The 14,898-nt window shown below is 32.2% G+C and overlaps 1 protein-coding gene across 2 annotated transcripts in view; it reads left to right on the forward strand.

Moving 5' to 3' along the window:
• The window catches only part of EPHA3 (EPH receptor A3), a 360,676-nt gene that overhangs the window by 311,241 nt on the left and 34,537 nt on the right, over nucleotides 1-14,898 (forward strand). For both annotated transcript variants that reach the window (XM_040484241.1, XM_040484240.1), the window contains exons 12-13: nucleotides 3,206-3,267; nucleotides 5,667-5,876. In XM_040484241.1, coding sequence (XP_040340175.1) covers nucleotides 3,206-3,267; nucleotides 5,667-5,876 — 272 coding nt within the window. The remainder of the gene's footprint in view (nucleotides 1-3,205; nucleotides 3,268-5,666; nucleotides 5,877-14,898) is intronic.

Genomic DNA, 14,898 nt, shown 5'->3' on the forward strand with positions numbered 1-14,898 from the left:
AGGAAATGAACCAACTGACTGTAACAGACTGATTTGTTTCCTGTAACCCTTTAATTATAAAAGGTCATAATTTTATCTACACTCAAGAATCAATTGAGGAACGAAAGCAAAATTCCTCTGCACAATTTGCTTTGCTCATTTTTATTGGAGTTTCACTTCAGCCAGTTATCCCGCAATAATTTTGGTGAGTTTAGTATGGATACTCAGATGCATTTTAGGATTTCTGAGGGCGGCGAATGATACAAGCTCTTGAAAATACATATGAAAGAGCATGCAAACTTGGATAGAAATACATTGCATCCATGTACGGATGAGCTGATATTTTATGATTTCCAGCTGTATTTAATACATGTTAGAACTAGTTCTCACCACTGTCATGGAGAGTTTCTTTTCCTTTAACCCTATTTATATAATCAAAAGCACAAGTGAAACTAAGGCAGAATAGACACTTAGACACTTAAAAAAAAAAAAAAAAGAAAAAAAAGTTAAAAATTAAGGCTTTCCAAGGTAGAATATTTGTGATTTTGTTTATTCTTTGTCTGTACGTTTGGGTTTGCTACATCTTTGAACTTAATGTAAAGCATATTTTCAGACTTGCCCATCTTAACTGATGTGTTTACAAATACCTAAAGTTTAGAGCTAAATACAGCCTGATCTGATTTCTGAATGGTCATGGGGCTTTGGCTTAATTGACTGGTTTGATTTTTCAGCTACTTTTATTTCCCTTGCCAAACATTCCACTAGACATGCTAACAAGAAATGAAATGGTCATAGGGCTGGGAGCCAGAAGGAAATGAGTGATAAGCAAAGGTCTAGGTAGTACAAAAACACAGTAACTGGCCACTGTAACTGACAGTTGGCTGTATGAGGCAAACTATCTATGACTACACTTAATGTATGCATTGAATTTTGCAGGCATATTATTCTTCACAGAATTGTATTAAGGCAAGAACATAGAAAATTATAGTGATTATAGTGATTTATGGAGAACATGCCTATGAAAGATTTCATTCATTCCTTCGTTCATTTATTTGTTTGTTCATCCATTCTTTTAATTTCGGGTCAGTCTCTGGGATCAGTCTTCAGGCAGTGGATTTATCAGTTCAAGAGAGATAGAAGTTTCCAAGGAAATGTTGAATATTCCTTTTTGTCTTGAATATTGTCAAATCCGCGCTTAATTAGAATTTTGAAGAAGCAAGTTCTGGAGTCTTAAGCCTTCGGATAAATGAATGGCTTTTCAGACATTTACCAGATTAACAAGATATATATGATGTGTTACCCAAAATATATAACTAAATCAGTATCTTAATGGAGGATAGATTGGGATATCAATTGATTGTTACATATATAAAAATTATCTGAAAATTATGGAATTTAAATATATTTTACCTCTCATTAAATAAGACATATAGCTTGGGATACATTCAAATGCTAAATATAACAAGTATAACCTGCATGATACCAAGCCATAATTCATAACCAGCGTGAGTTAAGAGTTTTTGCCTATGAAAGGAGAAAGCAAGCAAAGAACGCTATTTTCTATCACCAGAATAGCAAACTTTCATGATATAGAAGGAACATATGAGGAAAGCTTAAAAGTGTACTCTGTATTAGGGATGCATCGATATTTGTTAAAGAGCAATTTGCTCAAAGTCTTTCAGCAGTGCTCACTCAAGACTTGATTCAGGTTCTCCTGACATGGAAGACAAGTAATTTGCCTTCTTTTTGTAATAGAATGGAATTATATTTAAAACAATATTACAGCAAAAATAAAGGAAGAGAATTATATTGTAGTAACAGTGTAGGCTTTGAAATCAGAGAGAGCCATGTTAAGGATTTGCTAGAGAACTAGCTAATTATGTAACCTCAGCTAGTTTCTTAAATCCACTATGCTTTTGGTTGAGGGCATCATAAAATGGGAATAATATATGTTACTAAAGCATAGATGATGTGAAGATGACGTGATATAATGTATGTATGTAATATATATGTGTATATATGTAATGTTATATAATGCTAACTATGCAAAAAATTTACTAGTGTTTCCCATATATAAAAAAATATCCATCTTCCATATTTCTTTTCTTTTTGAAAAGTTCATTTTGCATTACTTATTTTCCAAGTTGTTATCATAACATATATAGAGTATATTTTCAGCTTTGTTCACATGATATTAAAGTGTAACAATAAGGTAAAATGCTAGGCTTCAGAGTTCTCATTTTAATTCAAAATAATCCATAGAATTAACACCCAGCGATCGCATTAAATTATTACCCTTGGCTTAACATATATTCTATTTGTGAATCTCTATATAAATATACTTAGCACTTTTGTATCTAACAGTGTTTCATATTTTAAATGTTTCCCACAGCATAAATTTCCAAAAATAACAGCATACTCTGTTCAGGTCGCTACTTTTGATTTTATTACTTATTAGTTGTATGACATTGGGTAAGTTAATTACCCTCTATCTCCGTTTTCTCATGTGTAAAATGGAAATGATAATAATAAGTTATCATATATAAAACAATTTTAAACCAGCAAAGTGCATACAATAAGACCATATAAATACATTTAAATGCTCATTAAAAGGTATAATGGCATTTAAGTCCACATATTTCTAAAATGGTTATTATAAGTTACTGCCAACAACAATTTTAATTTTATTTTCTGTTTAAACATGGATTTTATCATTTTTAATACGTTAATTATACAGATTTTAAAAGTTATAATTATTAGTCTTAATTGTTTTATGAAAATCATATGTAGGATCCATGAAGATGGGGACTTTGATTTACTTGCTCTAACCAGCATAAAAAGGAGCACCTAGTCCATAGTTCTATAAATATCTGTAGAAAATACAAATGATTGTGGAAATCCTGGCTCTATCTTGGGCTGGAAAGCAGAAATACTTGATTTTGTAGATCAGCTGAGATGCAGTTAAAGGGAATAAAAGGGATATATATTAGGTTCACAAAGAGCCATGCCAAATAAGCCAATTTAGATATCATAGGTTATAGGCCCTTGTTCTGAAAACCAATCTTCTTCCTTTTTTTTTTTTTTTTTAGTTTTATTTTCTATTGAAAAATGTTTCTTTGTTAAAACTGGGAAGATAGTTTACATTTTTTAATTCATCAGGTGTATCATAGTGTATTTTATATATATTCATCACATGATATTTGTTTGTTATTTATCATATATCCAGGTAAACCAGTTATGATTGTCACAGAATACATGGAGAATGGTTCCTTGGACAGTTTCTTACGTGTAAGTAGAAGATTTTATATATATTCATATATCTCTTATCCCTATCTATCTATATACACATATGCATAAATGTGGAATGAATGCTAAAGATGTTAGAGGCAACCTCTCATATCTTGCCAGCAATTAGATGACAAAGTTTAAAGTGGAACTGAAATGTGGGGGGTCTAAATAGTAAGAGGAAGACTAAAATTGCATCTTTATCTTGCAGTGTCCAAGGTTAATGGCTTATATTTGTAAAACAAATCTATGCAATCTGCTTCAGCTTTTTGTACTGCCAAGATTCACATTGGCTAAAATAAAAATTAAAAAAAGACTTTTAGTAAGACACAAATAACGCTGATATAAGACAAATATTCTCTTGTCTTCACTTAAAATAACCTCAGACTGCTATAGGAAGAACATGTCTCGCTCACATAGAGCTTTGGTCTCAGAAAATGAGCAAATGTTAACAACGCCAAAGTAGTCTTAATTCAGAGATACCATTTTGGTATATGTGCTGCTGAAGCAAGCACCAGAGACACATTTTGGTAATAGATGTGCATCCATATCTATTTTTTAAATATTTAAACTTAGAAACTTTTTTTTAAGTTACTTCAGTAAAAATTTGTTCAAAGAAATGCAAAAAATTTATGGAAAACAAGGCACTGCCAATCACCAGTGACTGCAGGGATTAAAAAAGACATACACTCTGTCCTCAATATGCTTTCAGCACTATAGTAGGGTGCCTGAGTGGCTCAGTTGGTTAAGCGTCTGACTCTTGGTTTTGGCTGAGGTCATGATGTCTCAGTTAGTGAGTTTGATCCCCTCATCAGGCTCTGTGTTGATAGTGCAGAGCCTGCTTGGGATCCTCTCTCATTCTCTCTCTCTCTCTCCCTCCCTCTCTCTCTCTCTCTCTCTCTGCCCCTCCCCTGCCCATTCTATTTCTCAAAAAGAAATAAATAAACTTAAAAAGTGTTTTTAAATAAAATTAAAAAAGGAATTCAGCGCTATAGAATAGAGATGGGTAGAGAGAGAGATAGACGATAGATAGATAGATAGATAGATAGATAGATAGATATTAGATAGATAGAATAGGATGATTCATTATCATAGAAGAGAATTCTAAATTTTCTATAAATGAGAAATTGCATTCCTTATTTTAATATTCACGAGGCAAACAATTTTTTAATGTTTATTTATTTTTGAGAGAGACAGAGAGAAAGAGAGAATGCGTGTGCACATGGGGTAAAAGCGGGGAGGTGGGGAGAGAATCCTAAACGGACTCCACACTGTCAGTACAGTGCCCAATGTGGGGTTCAGACTCACTAATGGTGAGATCATGACCTCAGCCAAAATCAAGAGTTGGCCGTTTAAACTACTGAGCTACCCAGGCACTCCAAGGCAAACATAGTTTTATCAGCAGTTATTTTCACAAGCATTTCAAAAACAAATATTCTTCAAATCGGGTCATAGAAACCATTATAATACATATTCTTTTAAAATGTTATTGTGTATATATAACTAAACATGGAATTTTATAGCTACTTATCTATACATGCATTTATGCACATATTTACATATGTATGTATGTGTATTTGTTTACCTATCTATCATATAAATCATGTATTTCTGTTTTTTTTTTTAAGTTTATTCATTTTTGAGAGAGAGAGAGAGAGAGAGAGTGAGCGAGCTGGGGAGGGGCAGAGAGAAAGGTAGACAAAGAATCTCAAAGAGGCTCCATGCTGTCGGTGCAGAGCCCCACCCCACCAACTGTGAGATCATGATGAGATGAAATCAAGAGTAGGATGCTTAAGCCCAGTTCCCCTTGTATTTCTATTTTAATCAAAGTAAATTGGAAGTTTTTCTAAATACAGGACTCTGACTTGTGTTTTGTTGTTTTCCATTTTATGAACTATAACTGAAGATTGAGTAGAAAAACAAATACTCAGTAAATATCTTTGACCAATTCTGAAAGAATTATGATGATTTAAAAATTTAACATCTACCTTATTTGAAGCAATTAATAAAATATCTGGAAAACTAGAAGGAAGAATGAACACTCAATCAAACAAATATGTAAAACTAAAATAGCCCCAAGACTCATTTCATTTTGTTGTTCCTGAGGTTAAAATTTCTGAGGAGTTTGTATGTCACATAAAGACCATGAAAGCTATGGTTTTGAACCTGAAGTGAAAGAATATTTAGGGTCCTTCTTGTTATGAACTATTTAGTGATGCAGCTACTGTGCTATTTTGTTTTAGCCTTATTTCTGTTTATTCACATAGCTTGTGAGGCTGGGGTGCTTGGAACTAAAATGTATATAATCAGTCTTCTTACAATTTAGTGTGTGAGATTGTAACCAAGATTTATCTTTAAGAAAGAGCAACACATCTTAATTGTATATTTGAAATACTTCTCAGAAACACGATGCCCAGTTTACGGTCATCCAGCTAGTGGGGATGCTTCGAGGGATAGCATCTGGCATGAAGTACCTCTCAGATATGGGTTATGTTCACCGAGACCTTGCTGCTCGTAACATTTTGATCAACAGTAATTTGGTGTGTAAGGTTTCTGATTTTGGACTTTCACGTGTTCTAGAAGATGACCCAGAAGCTGCTTATACAACACGAGTGAGTACCTTTTTTTTCTTTTCTTTTTTCCTTTTTATCTTTGTTTCCCACCTTGTGCTATGTTGATTTGCAAATAAATAGAAATCACCTCTCTCCCTGCTGTCAATTATATCTTCCCCCAAAGGAAACATATCCTTTAACATTAAAATACTGTTACTTATTCTGAGAAAATAGATGGCCATTGTTTATAAGGTGGCATACCTCTGTCCAATTAGATACAGTTTTAAAGCATTTTAAAATTCATGTTTATATAAGTAATACATGTTCACACTATAAAAATTTCAAAACAAAGCAATAAAAAGGAATAAAGTCATCCATAATTCTGCCACCCATAGAGAACACTTGTAACTTTGTCAGTTAATTCTTCCAGATTTTTTTCTACATACCTATTATACATACCTATGAATGAATATGTAATTAGATTAGGATTATGTATAGGATTATTTATAACATCACTGTATAGCCTTTTTTTCTCTTAGCCATATATCTCTTGAATGTATTTCATTGTCAGTAAGTTTGATATATTCTATTACCTGGTTTGCCATTTAAAAAATTAACCCCTAATTATTGAGCAAATTAGTATTATATCTATCTTTTCTTTCTTTGTTAATTATTATTATTATTATTATTATTATCATTATTATTACTATTACTATTTTATCATGACAAGTGTACTCTTTAATCCCCATCCCCCTACCCACCTCCTCTCTGGGAAACCATCAATCTGTTCTCTAAGTTAAGAGTCTGTTTCTTGGTTTGTCTCTCTCTCTCTCTTTTTTTTTCTTTGCTTGTTTGTTTTGTTCCTTAAATTTCACATATGAGTGAGATCATATGGTATTTATCCTTCTCTGATTTCACTTAACATTATACTCTCTAACTCTGTCCCTGTTGGTGCAAATGACAAGCTTTCATTTATTTTATGGCTAAATAATATTCCATTGTGTGTGTGTGTGTGTGTGTGTGTGTGTGTGTGTGTATATATATATATATATATATATATATATATACCATTGTATATATTCCATTGTGTGTATATATATATCTATATATCTATATATAGATATCTATATCTATATCTATATCTATATCTATATATATGTATATATACACACACACACACCACATCTTTATCCATTCCCTATCTACCTATGGATATTTGGGCTGCTTCCATGGTTTGACTATTATAAATAAGGCTGCAATAAATATAGGGGTGCATGTATCCCTTTGAATTAGTGTTTTGTATTTTTTGGGTTATACACAGTGATGTGATTACTGGATCATAGGGTAGTTCTATTTTTATTTTTCGAGGAAACTCCATACTGTTTTTGCATTCCCACCAGTAGTACATGAGTGTTCCTTTTTCTCCACATTCTCGCCAACACCTGTTGTTTCTTGTGTTTTTGATTTTAGCTATTCTGACAGGTGTGGGGTGATATCTCATTGTAGTTTTGATTTGCATTTCCCTGTGATGAGTGATGTTGAGCATCTTTCCATGTGTCTGTTGGCCATCTGGATGTGTTTTTTGAAGAAATGTCTGTTCATGTCTTCTGCCCATTTTAATTGGATTATTTGTTATTTTGTGTTAACTTATATAAGTTCGTTATATATTTTGAACACTCAACCCTTATGGGATATGTCCTTTGCAAATATCCTCTCCTATTCAGTAGGTTGACTTTTAGTTTATTTTTTTATTGTTTCCTTCACTGTGAAGATGCTTTTCATTTTGATGAAGTCCCAACAGTTCATTTTTGCTTTTATTTCTCTTGTCTCAGAAGATAGATCTAGGGGAAAAAGTTGCTAATGCCAATGTCAGAGAGATTACTGCCTGTGCTCTCTTCAAGGATTTTTATGGTTGCAGGTCTCACATTTAGGTCTTTAATCCATTTTGAGTTTGTTTTTGTGTATGGTGAAACAAAATTGTCCAGTTTCATTCTTTTGCATGTTGCTGCCCAGTTTTCCCAGCACCGTTTGTTGAAGAGACTGTCATTTCCTATTGTATATTCATTCATGACTCCTTTGTCAAAATTTAATTGACCATATGATTGTGGGTTTATTTCTGGGTTTTCTGTTCTATTCCATTGATCTGTGTGTCTATTTTTATACCAGTACCATACCATTTTTGTGATGCCTCCAAATGTTTTGTTTTTTTCAAGATTGCTTTGGCCATTCGGGTATTTCGGGTTCCATATAAATTTTAGGATTGTTTGTTCTAGTTCTGTGAAAAGTGTTGTTGGTATTTTGATAGAGATTGCATTGAATATATAGATTGCTTTGGGTAGTACAGACATTTTAACAGTATTTGTTCTTCCAACCCATGAGCATGGAATGTCTTTCCGTTTCTTTGCATCATCTTGAATTTCTTTCATCAGTGTTTTATAGTTTTCAGAGGACAGGTCTTTCCCCTCTCTGGTTAAGCTTATTTTCCTACGTATTTTATGGGTCTTGGTGTTATTGTAAAGAGGATTGTTTTCTTAATTTCTCTTTCTGCTGGTTCATTACTGGTGCATAGGAATACAACAGATTTCGGTTACTGATTTTGCATCCTGTGACTTTCCTGAATTCAGATGCCAGTTCTGGTAGTTATTTGTGAAGTATCTAGGGTTTTCGATATATAGTATCATGTCATCTGCAAATAGTGAGAGTTTTACTTCTTCCTTATTTAGATTCCTTTTATTTCTTTATTGTGTCTAATTGCTGTGACTAGAACTACCAGTACTATGTTGAATAAAAGTGGTGAGAGTGGATATCCTTGTCTTCTTCCTGACCTTAAGGGAATAGTTCTCAGTTTTTCAACATTGAATATGATGCTCCCTGTGGGTTTTTCATATATGGCCTTTATTATGTTGAGGTATGTTCTCTGTAGACCTACTTTGCAGAGGGTTTTTATCATGAATGGATTTTGTACTTTATCAAAGGCTAGCCTTTCAATATTTTATACAAATGTATGACTGATCCATCTGTATTCATAATCGTATGAGTCTGATAATTTTCCTATGATATATTCCTAAAAGTGGATTTTCCGTGTCAAAATTTTGTGCCTGTTTTAAAAGCATACTTAACTATATCCTGATAAAACTATATATCATCATTTTTGGTATTTATTAATTTTGAAAAAATTATACCTAATTGTTTTAATTCGTATTTAACTTGATTCAAATGCATCTGAATATTTTTTCATATATTGATTGGCAGATTTCTTTGAAAAGACATTCCTTTATAGAGTTTTTTTATGACAATTTTAGAAAATAAAGATATAATGATCACTAATGATATTACCAAAGGTAATCAATTTTAAAATTTTATTTTTTTCCTTTCAAAATATTTTCTACACATTTTCATATGTAAATAATTACCAATTATGTATATAGTTACAAAAATGGGATCATATTATATATATATATATATATATATATATATATATATATATATACTTATATATAAAGTGATTTCCATTTGTCAACCCAGTATTTTCTTTATACACACACTCAATGTTGTTATGTTATCTGCCTGTTTTAACTTAAAATATAAAATGTGGATTTTTCTAGATGATTAACTTTGTATAATATCATTAAATAATGTATTGTACTCCATTTTAATCATGTACATTATTTATTTATCCAATGCACTATTAATTGAGCAGCATTCCAAAGTTTTGCTATTCTTAATACTTTGATGTAATCCTGATAAATGGTTCATGTCTGGTCATGATTATTTCCTCAGGATAAAATTTCAGAATTACAATTGTGGAGTCAAAATGTGTACAAATATGTGTGGATTTTCATGTATGAATTGCACAATTGTTTCCCAAATAGTTTGTTATGGAATTTCACTCCTAACAGCAACATATAAAGGAGGCTGTTTCCCTGTACTCTCACCAGCCAAGAAAATGGGCAGTTTTTAAAAAGTCAACTTCTGTTATTTTCTTCCGGTTTCTAATCATTACTAATTAAAAAAAAAAAGAAACTCATGTGTTTCTGAAATCATCAATTTTAATGATTCCATTATCAGCCACCAAGTGTGTCACGTGGCATCTATCTCACATTCTGAGAAAGAGCCCGATTTGCCAGACTGAGTTTCATCTACAAAGTGATAAAGCCACAGTGGGAGAACCAGAAATTCAGAAGCATGGTGTCCCAGAGATATTCTTCGATGAGTTGATATAAGAGTTGAAACTCCCCCGATGGCTTTCTCCACTACGCTTTTGTTAGCATTTCCCATTTTCAACTACACTCTAGCGGATTCACTCTGTTCATACATCAAGTATTTGTTAAAATGTGTCCTGCACAAAAATGTTGCTGTTCTTAGGCATACAGTTCACTAGGTTAAAAGCAAGAGAAATAAAATAAAATTGTATATCTAGCAGCTAGTTAAATTAAATTTATGACAGTGACTCTGAAAACGAAGTTCTGAAAAAAGAAAAAATTACAAAACATGGGTAAATATGCATCAGCACTATCGAGTGCTTTTTTTCAGTTTTCCTTTGTTCTTTCTCTGATTTCAAGAAAAATTAGTCAGCCAGCATTCTACAACAAAGCATCATTTTTATGACAATAAATTATGATTATAAGTTCTCAGGAGACAGCATATGCAATATATGATAATATATTTATAATTTTGAGGATTTTTTTTTTTTATTCTACTCACTGCTACTAAAGATATCCTTCGTAACCTTCTGCTACTATATGAGCTTTTAACACATTCCGTGGAAGGTATCCTTCTTGCTGGTATTGTCCTTGTTACAACAATCACCCAATACAAGAAATATTTCCAGTTTTAGTAAAAATATTTGATTAAAAAGCCTTTATTTGAAATATTAGATTTCTGGTCAGTCAGGTTTTAATCTCAGTGCCATATCCCATTTTTAAACTAGAACATTCTTGTTTTCAGTATTAGTCGTGATTTCTACGACACTCTAAGGAATGATTGTTCTTGTAGGAACTTGGAAGATTCATCCAAATCTGGATCATCTGCTGTCTAGAGAATATATTGGGTTAACTTTCAGAGCTTCATTTGTACTGATTGTTACTTTGTCAGGACTAAGGGGTACAGAAGATCATTTCTTGACACTAATAGAAAAAAAAGGTATTACTGTGTCAAAATTCTTCGTTATCATTTGTGAAATAAAAGTGCAAAAGGACCTTTGCATTTTTTATTCTCAGAAGATTCTTAAAAATCAACTAAATGGGCTCATTAACTACCAATAAATAGCTGTTTAGAATTTAATATTCATTTAATTTATTTAATGTTCATCCTTATATTTTCCCAGAACTCAAAATATCTATGATGGTCCTGACTTCTTCTGAGAAAGCTATAATTTGCATCTACATTTCTAGAATAATTTAGAAATCTTTAATTTAATCTCTTGTAATAATCCTTGTTTGGTACAATGATTTTATAATTTACCCCCAAATATGAGGTATGGTTTAAAGTAATAGGACTACTATTTTGTTTTTTAAACAAACACTGAAACAATTAAATAAGTGTTGCCATACTCATTCTTGGGAATTTGTATTACTGTGGGAACACTGCTATTACACAAAATGTTTTGGGAATTCCTCCTTTGAAATTATCTTTAAAATTAGATTGTGAACAATAGCATCATTCCAAATTATTTAAGCATGTAGTATTTGAGGAAACATACTTGCCTGAGATAAAAATCTCTGGTCTCAATAAGCTTAGAGTTAGTAAATAAGAAAAGCAGCACATTTGTTGTATAATAAAGTCTGGTTCTTTTTTTAACCAAAAACAGTATTTTTCAGCGTAGACATCCACTTTCTTTACTTGATTAAGCGTCCCATGATTATGGTCCCTTCAGAAAAACAAGCTCATCATTGAAAACAGTGTGTCAAGGCGTTGTTTTTGGGCAAACACATTCTGGTGAATCTGGTTTAAAAAGCCAGTCACATTACTTTAGTCACACGTAACACATTTCATCTAGTGTCGCTTGGATTCAAATATTAGTATTCAGTGCCTCAGTGCACGAAGCCTTTTCCCAGATTGCTCTTCTAAAAGTTACTGCCTTTAGGTAGAGGGTAATTGCACTGGCATTTGATTCAGTGCCACTGAATGAATATAAGATGTCTGCTGCTCTCATTTTAAAAGCATCTTTGTGGTCCACAGGCAAAGTAGAAGAGTGGAACAGAATTTATGTCCACTAATTATGCATATATTTTTTTTTTAACTGGAGGGAACCACCTAGGAGTTGAGGAAATGCTTAGCCTTAAAACTTGAAACAATTTGTCAGACATTTTCCCATGCTGCTTCTGATACTATCTTAAGACTATCACAAGTTTTCCTTCCTTATGTCCCAACAGAATTCCTTGGGAGGAGAGGGTCAGATAAGATCATAATACACACTTTTTTTTTTATGTCTTCTCTTTTTTATAAGGGTATTGAGTAGGAAAGCAGAACTTTTTTCAATGCTCGCTTATGGTTATTTCTCCTCATTTCTCACTACTAAGTTATGCAAAAACTCCAAACATTAACAATTTCTGTCATACAACATTATTATGCATTTTGTAACCTTTGTAAAATTCCACCATACACATGAGATTTGAGAGTGAAAAAGGTACAGTATTTTAGTGTTATTATGAAAATAGTTCAGTCTTGCAGACCCTTTGAAAAGCTCTTGGGGGGCACCTAGAAATGCTTGGATGACACTTTGAGAACCACGTTATAGATACTATGTCAGGAAAAAACACTCTAAAAACTAAATGTCTTAGTATTTATTAAATGATATAACACCTTGGCATATTGTATTATATGATATTATAGCATGTTTTGAAGAAAGGCCTTGAAAGCATAAAAGCAGCTGCATACCAAGGGTTGCAAATCATCTTGAAAGGCCTTGTATTTCATTTGGGATGGAGCATTTAGCTCTGCAGATTTATACTGTTAGAGAGTTTTCATTGTTGAGAAAAACATACAAGAAATGAATTCCCTCTCTTTGGTTTCCCATCATATGAATTCAAAGCACAATTATGGCACATTTCCTATATTTTTTTGCCCTGAATTACCAGCTTACTTTATTTCATTTTAACAGAACCATGGAATCATGGGTGAGAACTGTTTACCACTAAATAATTTTCTAGTCTTTTTCCTTATGAAATTTCATTTTGAATGGTTACCATTTTTTATGTGCATGCACGCATCTGTGTATATGAATATTCCTGTATTCATATGTTCAAATAGATGGGGTCCAAAATTCTGCCATAATGGTGCTCAATTTGCTGTTTAACAGGATCAAGTTAGAGAAATTATAGGCTTTTATCTAATTTATATGGTATATTATATAAAGTGAATGCCAATTCTTGAGCCCCCAATTTCATTTTAAGGATATAATTACCTAAACAGATTTGAGAAATTTGAGAAAGCCAGATGATTTGGTTTTGGTTATAACCTTTATTTTTCATTTTTTTTCTTTTTATTTCTGTCCTGAAAATGCATACTGAGTCCTAAGCAGTTAGATTTTTATATTGGATAATAAGCTTCTGCCTTTTGTTACATTGCCCTATAGCCCATTAGCAACTATTTAATTTTTGGAAGATAAAACCAAATAAAAAGTTGTCACAGGCATTGTGTGTTAAGCAATAAAAGAAAGAAATCTTATTTTACATAATAACTTATTTGATTTTTTTCCTGTGTAATTTTGCCTACTTGATATCCAATGTATTCTATGATAGCTTTATTTTACCTAATTTCATTTGTAAGATAAGAATTTTTTTTTTTTAAGTGGCTAATGCAAGTAGTTAAAAGCTAAGTAGTTAAATGCTCCTGTTCAGGATACCTCCATTCTAAGGACATAAATAATAGAAAATATGAACCTTGATTCTGTAGTCAAGGACTAAAAACTATGCATATCAAAAACCAGTGTGATGCAGAAAGAAAATTATATTCTTTTGATAAGTAGTATATGTCATATGTCATTCACCTAAGAATGAAAAAAAAATACATAAATATCTAATCAGTGGCCTTCATATAGTAATGTGTTTTAAGCTTTGAACCAAAATAAATAATGTCAGTCATGACTTTATTCCCTACTCTCTGAGAATCAGTATGAACATGCCTCGTGTAGCTTCACAAAATAAAGCCACATATTCAAAAATCGGGAAAGGCTAGAAAATTTAGTAATCTCAATTGTCAATGTTGCATCAAAATTTAATGAGAGATCTGGTACTCTCTAGTCACCCAATACAGAGAGTTAGATACCGCAAATATTTTAACACATGAAAACAATTTATCTAGATTTATGTGGAGAAAAATCATAGCTATAATTTTGGAGTGGAACTTAGTAGTGAGAAGGTTGTATGTAGTATATTACACACCATCTCTAGCACTAACAATTTTCTCTAAAATGCATCATTCATTCATGCATTCATTCATTCCATATTTGAGTGCCTACCATATGCCAGATACTGTTCTAGGGCAAAAGGACCCAGCAGTAAATAAAACAAAGCTATGACCTCATGAGTTTACATTCTAGTGTGGGAATTCAGGTAATAAACAAACAAGTAAAGTTACAGCAAGGCATAGAAGTAACATGGAGAATGTGGGTAGTGGCCGAGTGTGTTATTTTAGTTAGAAAGATCAAAAAAACAAAAGAAAAACAAAAAAAAAAACAAAAAAACAACAACAAAAAAAGAAAGATCAAGAGAGTTTCCCTGAGAAAATGACATTAGAGCAGTGAATTGGAGAGAGTGAAGGAACAAATGATATAAATATCAAGGTTAATTAACCAGATTTACTTTGTTTTAACTATGTTTTCAATTTAATTAATTAATTTTAATCATTGTTCTAAGTCCAACAGGCTCACTTTGCAAGAAGACAAATTAAGTAGTCAGATTAATGATTTAACTCAGACTAAACATCAGGCTAATAGTGACTGGTCTAGTTTGTAATATTGGTGAGCCCTGGAAGCTTAGCAAAACTCACTTTCTGAAATTATTTCCAGGTCACTGTGAATATTCCACATTTTAAAATATGTGATGACACATTGCCTGAAGCTTTTCCCAGGTTCCCCAAA

This window comes from Herpailurus yagouaroundi, unplaced genomic scaffold, assembly GCF_014898765.1.
Source record: "Herpailurus yagouaroundi ecotype Mexico unplaced genomic scaffold, PumYag 162, whole genome shotgun sequence".
NCBI lineage: Eukaryota > Metazoa > Chordata > Mammalia > Carnivora > Felidae > Herpailurus > Herpailurus yagouaroundi.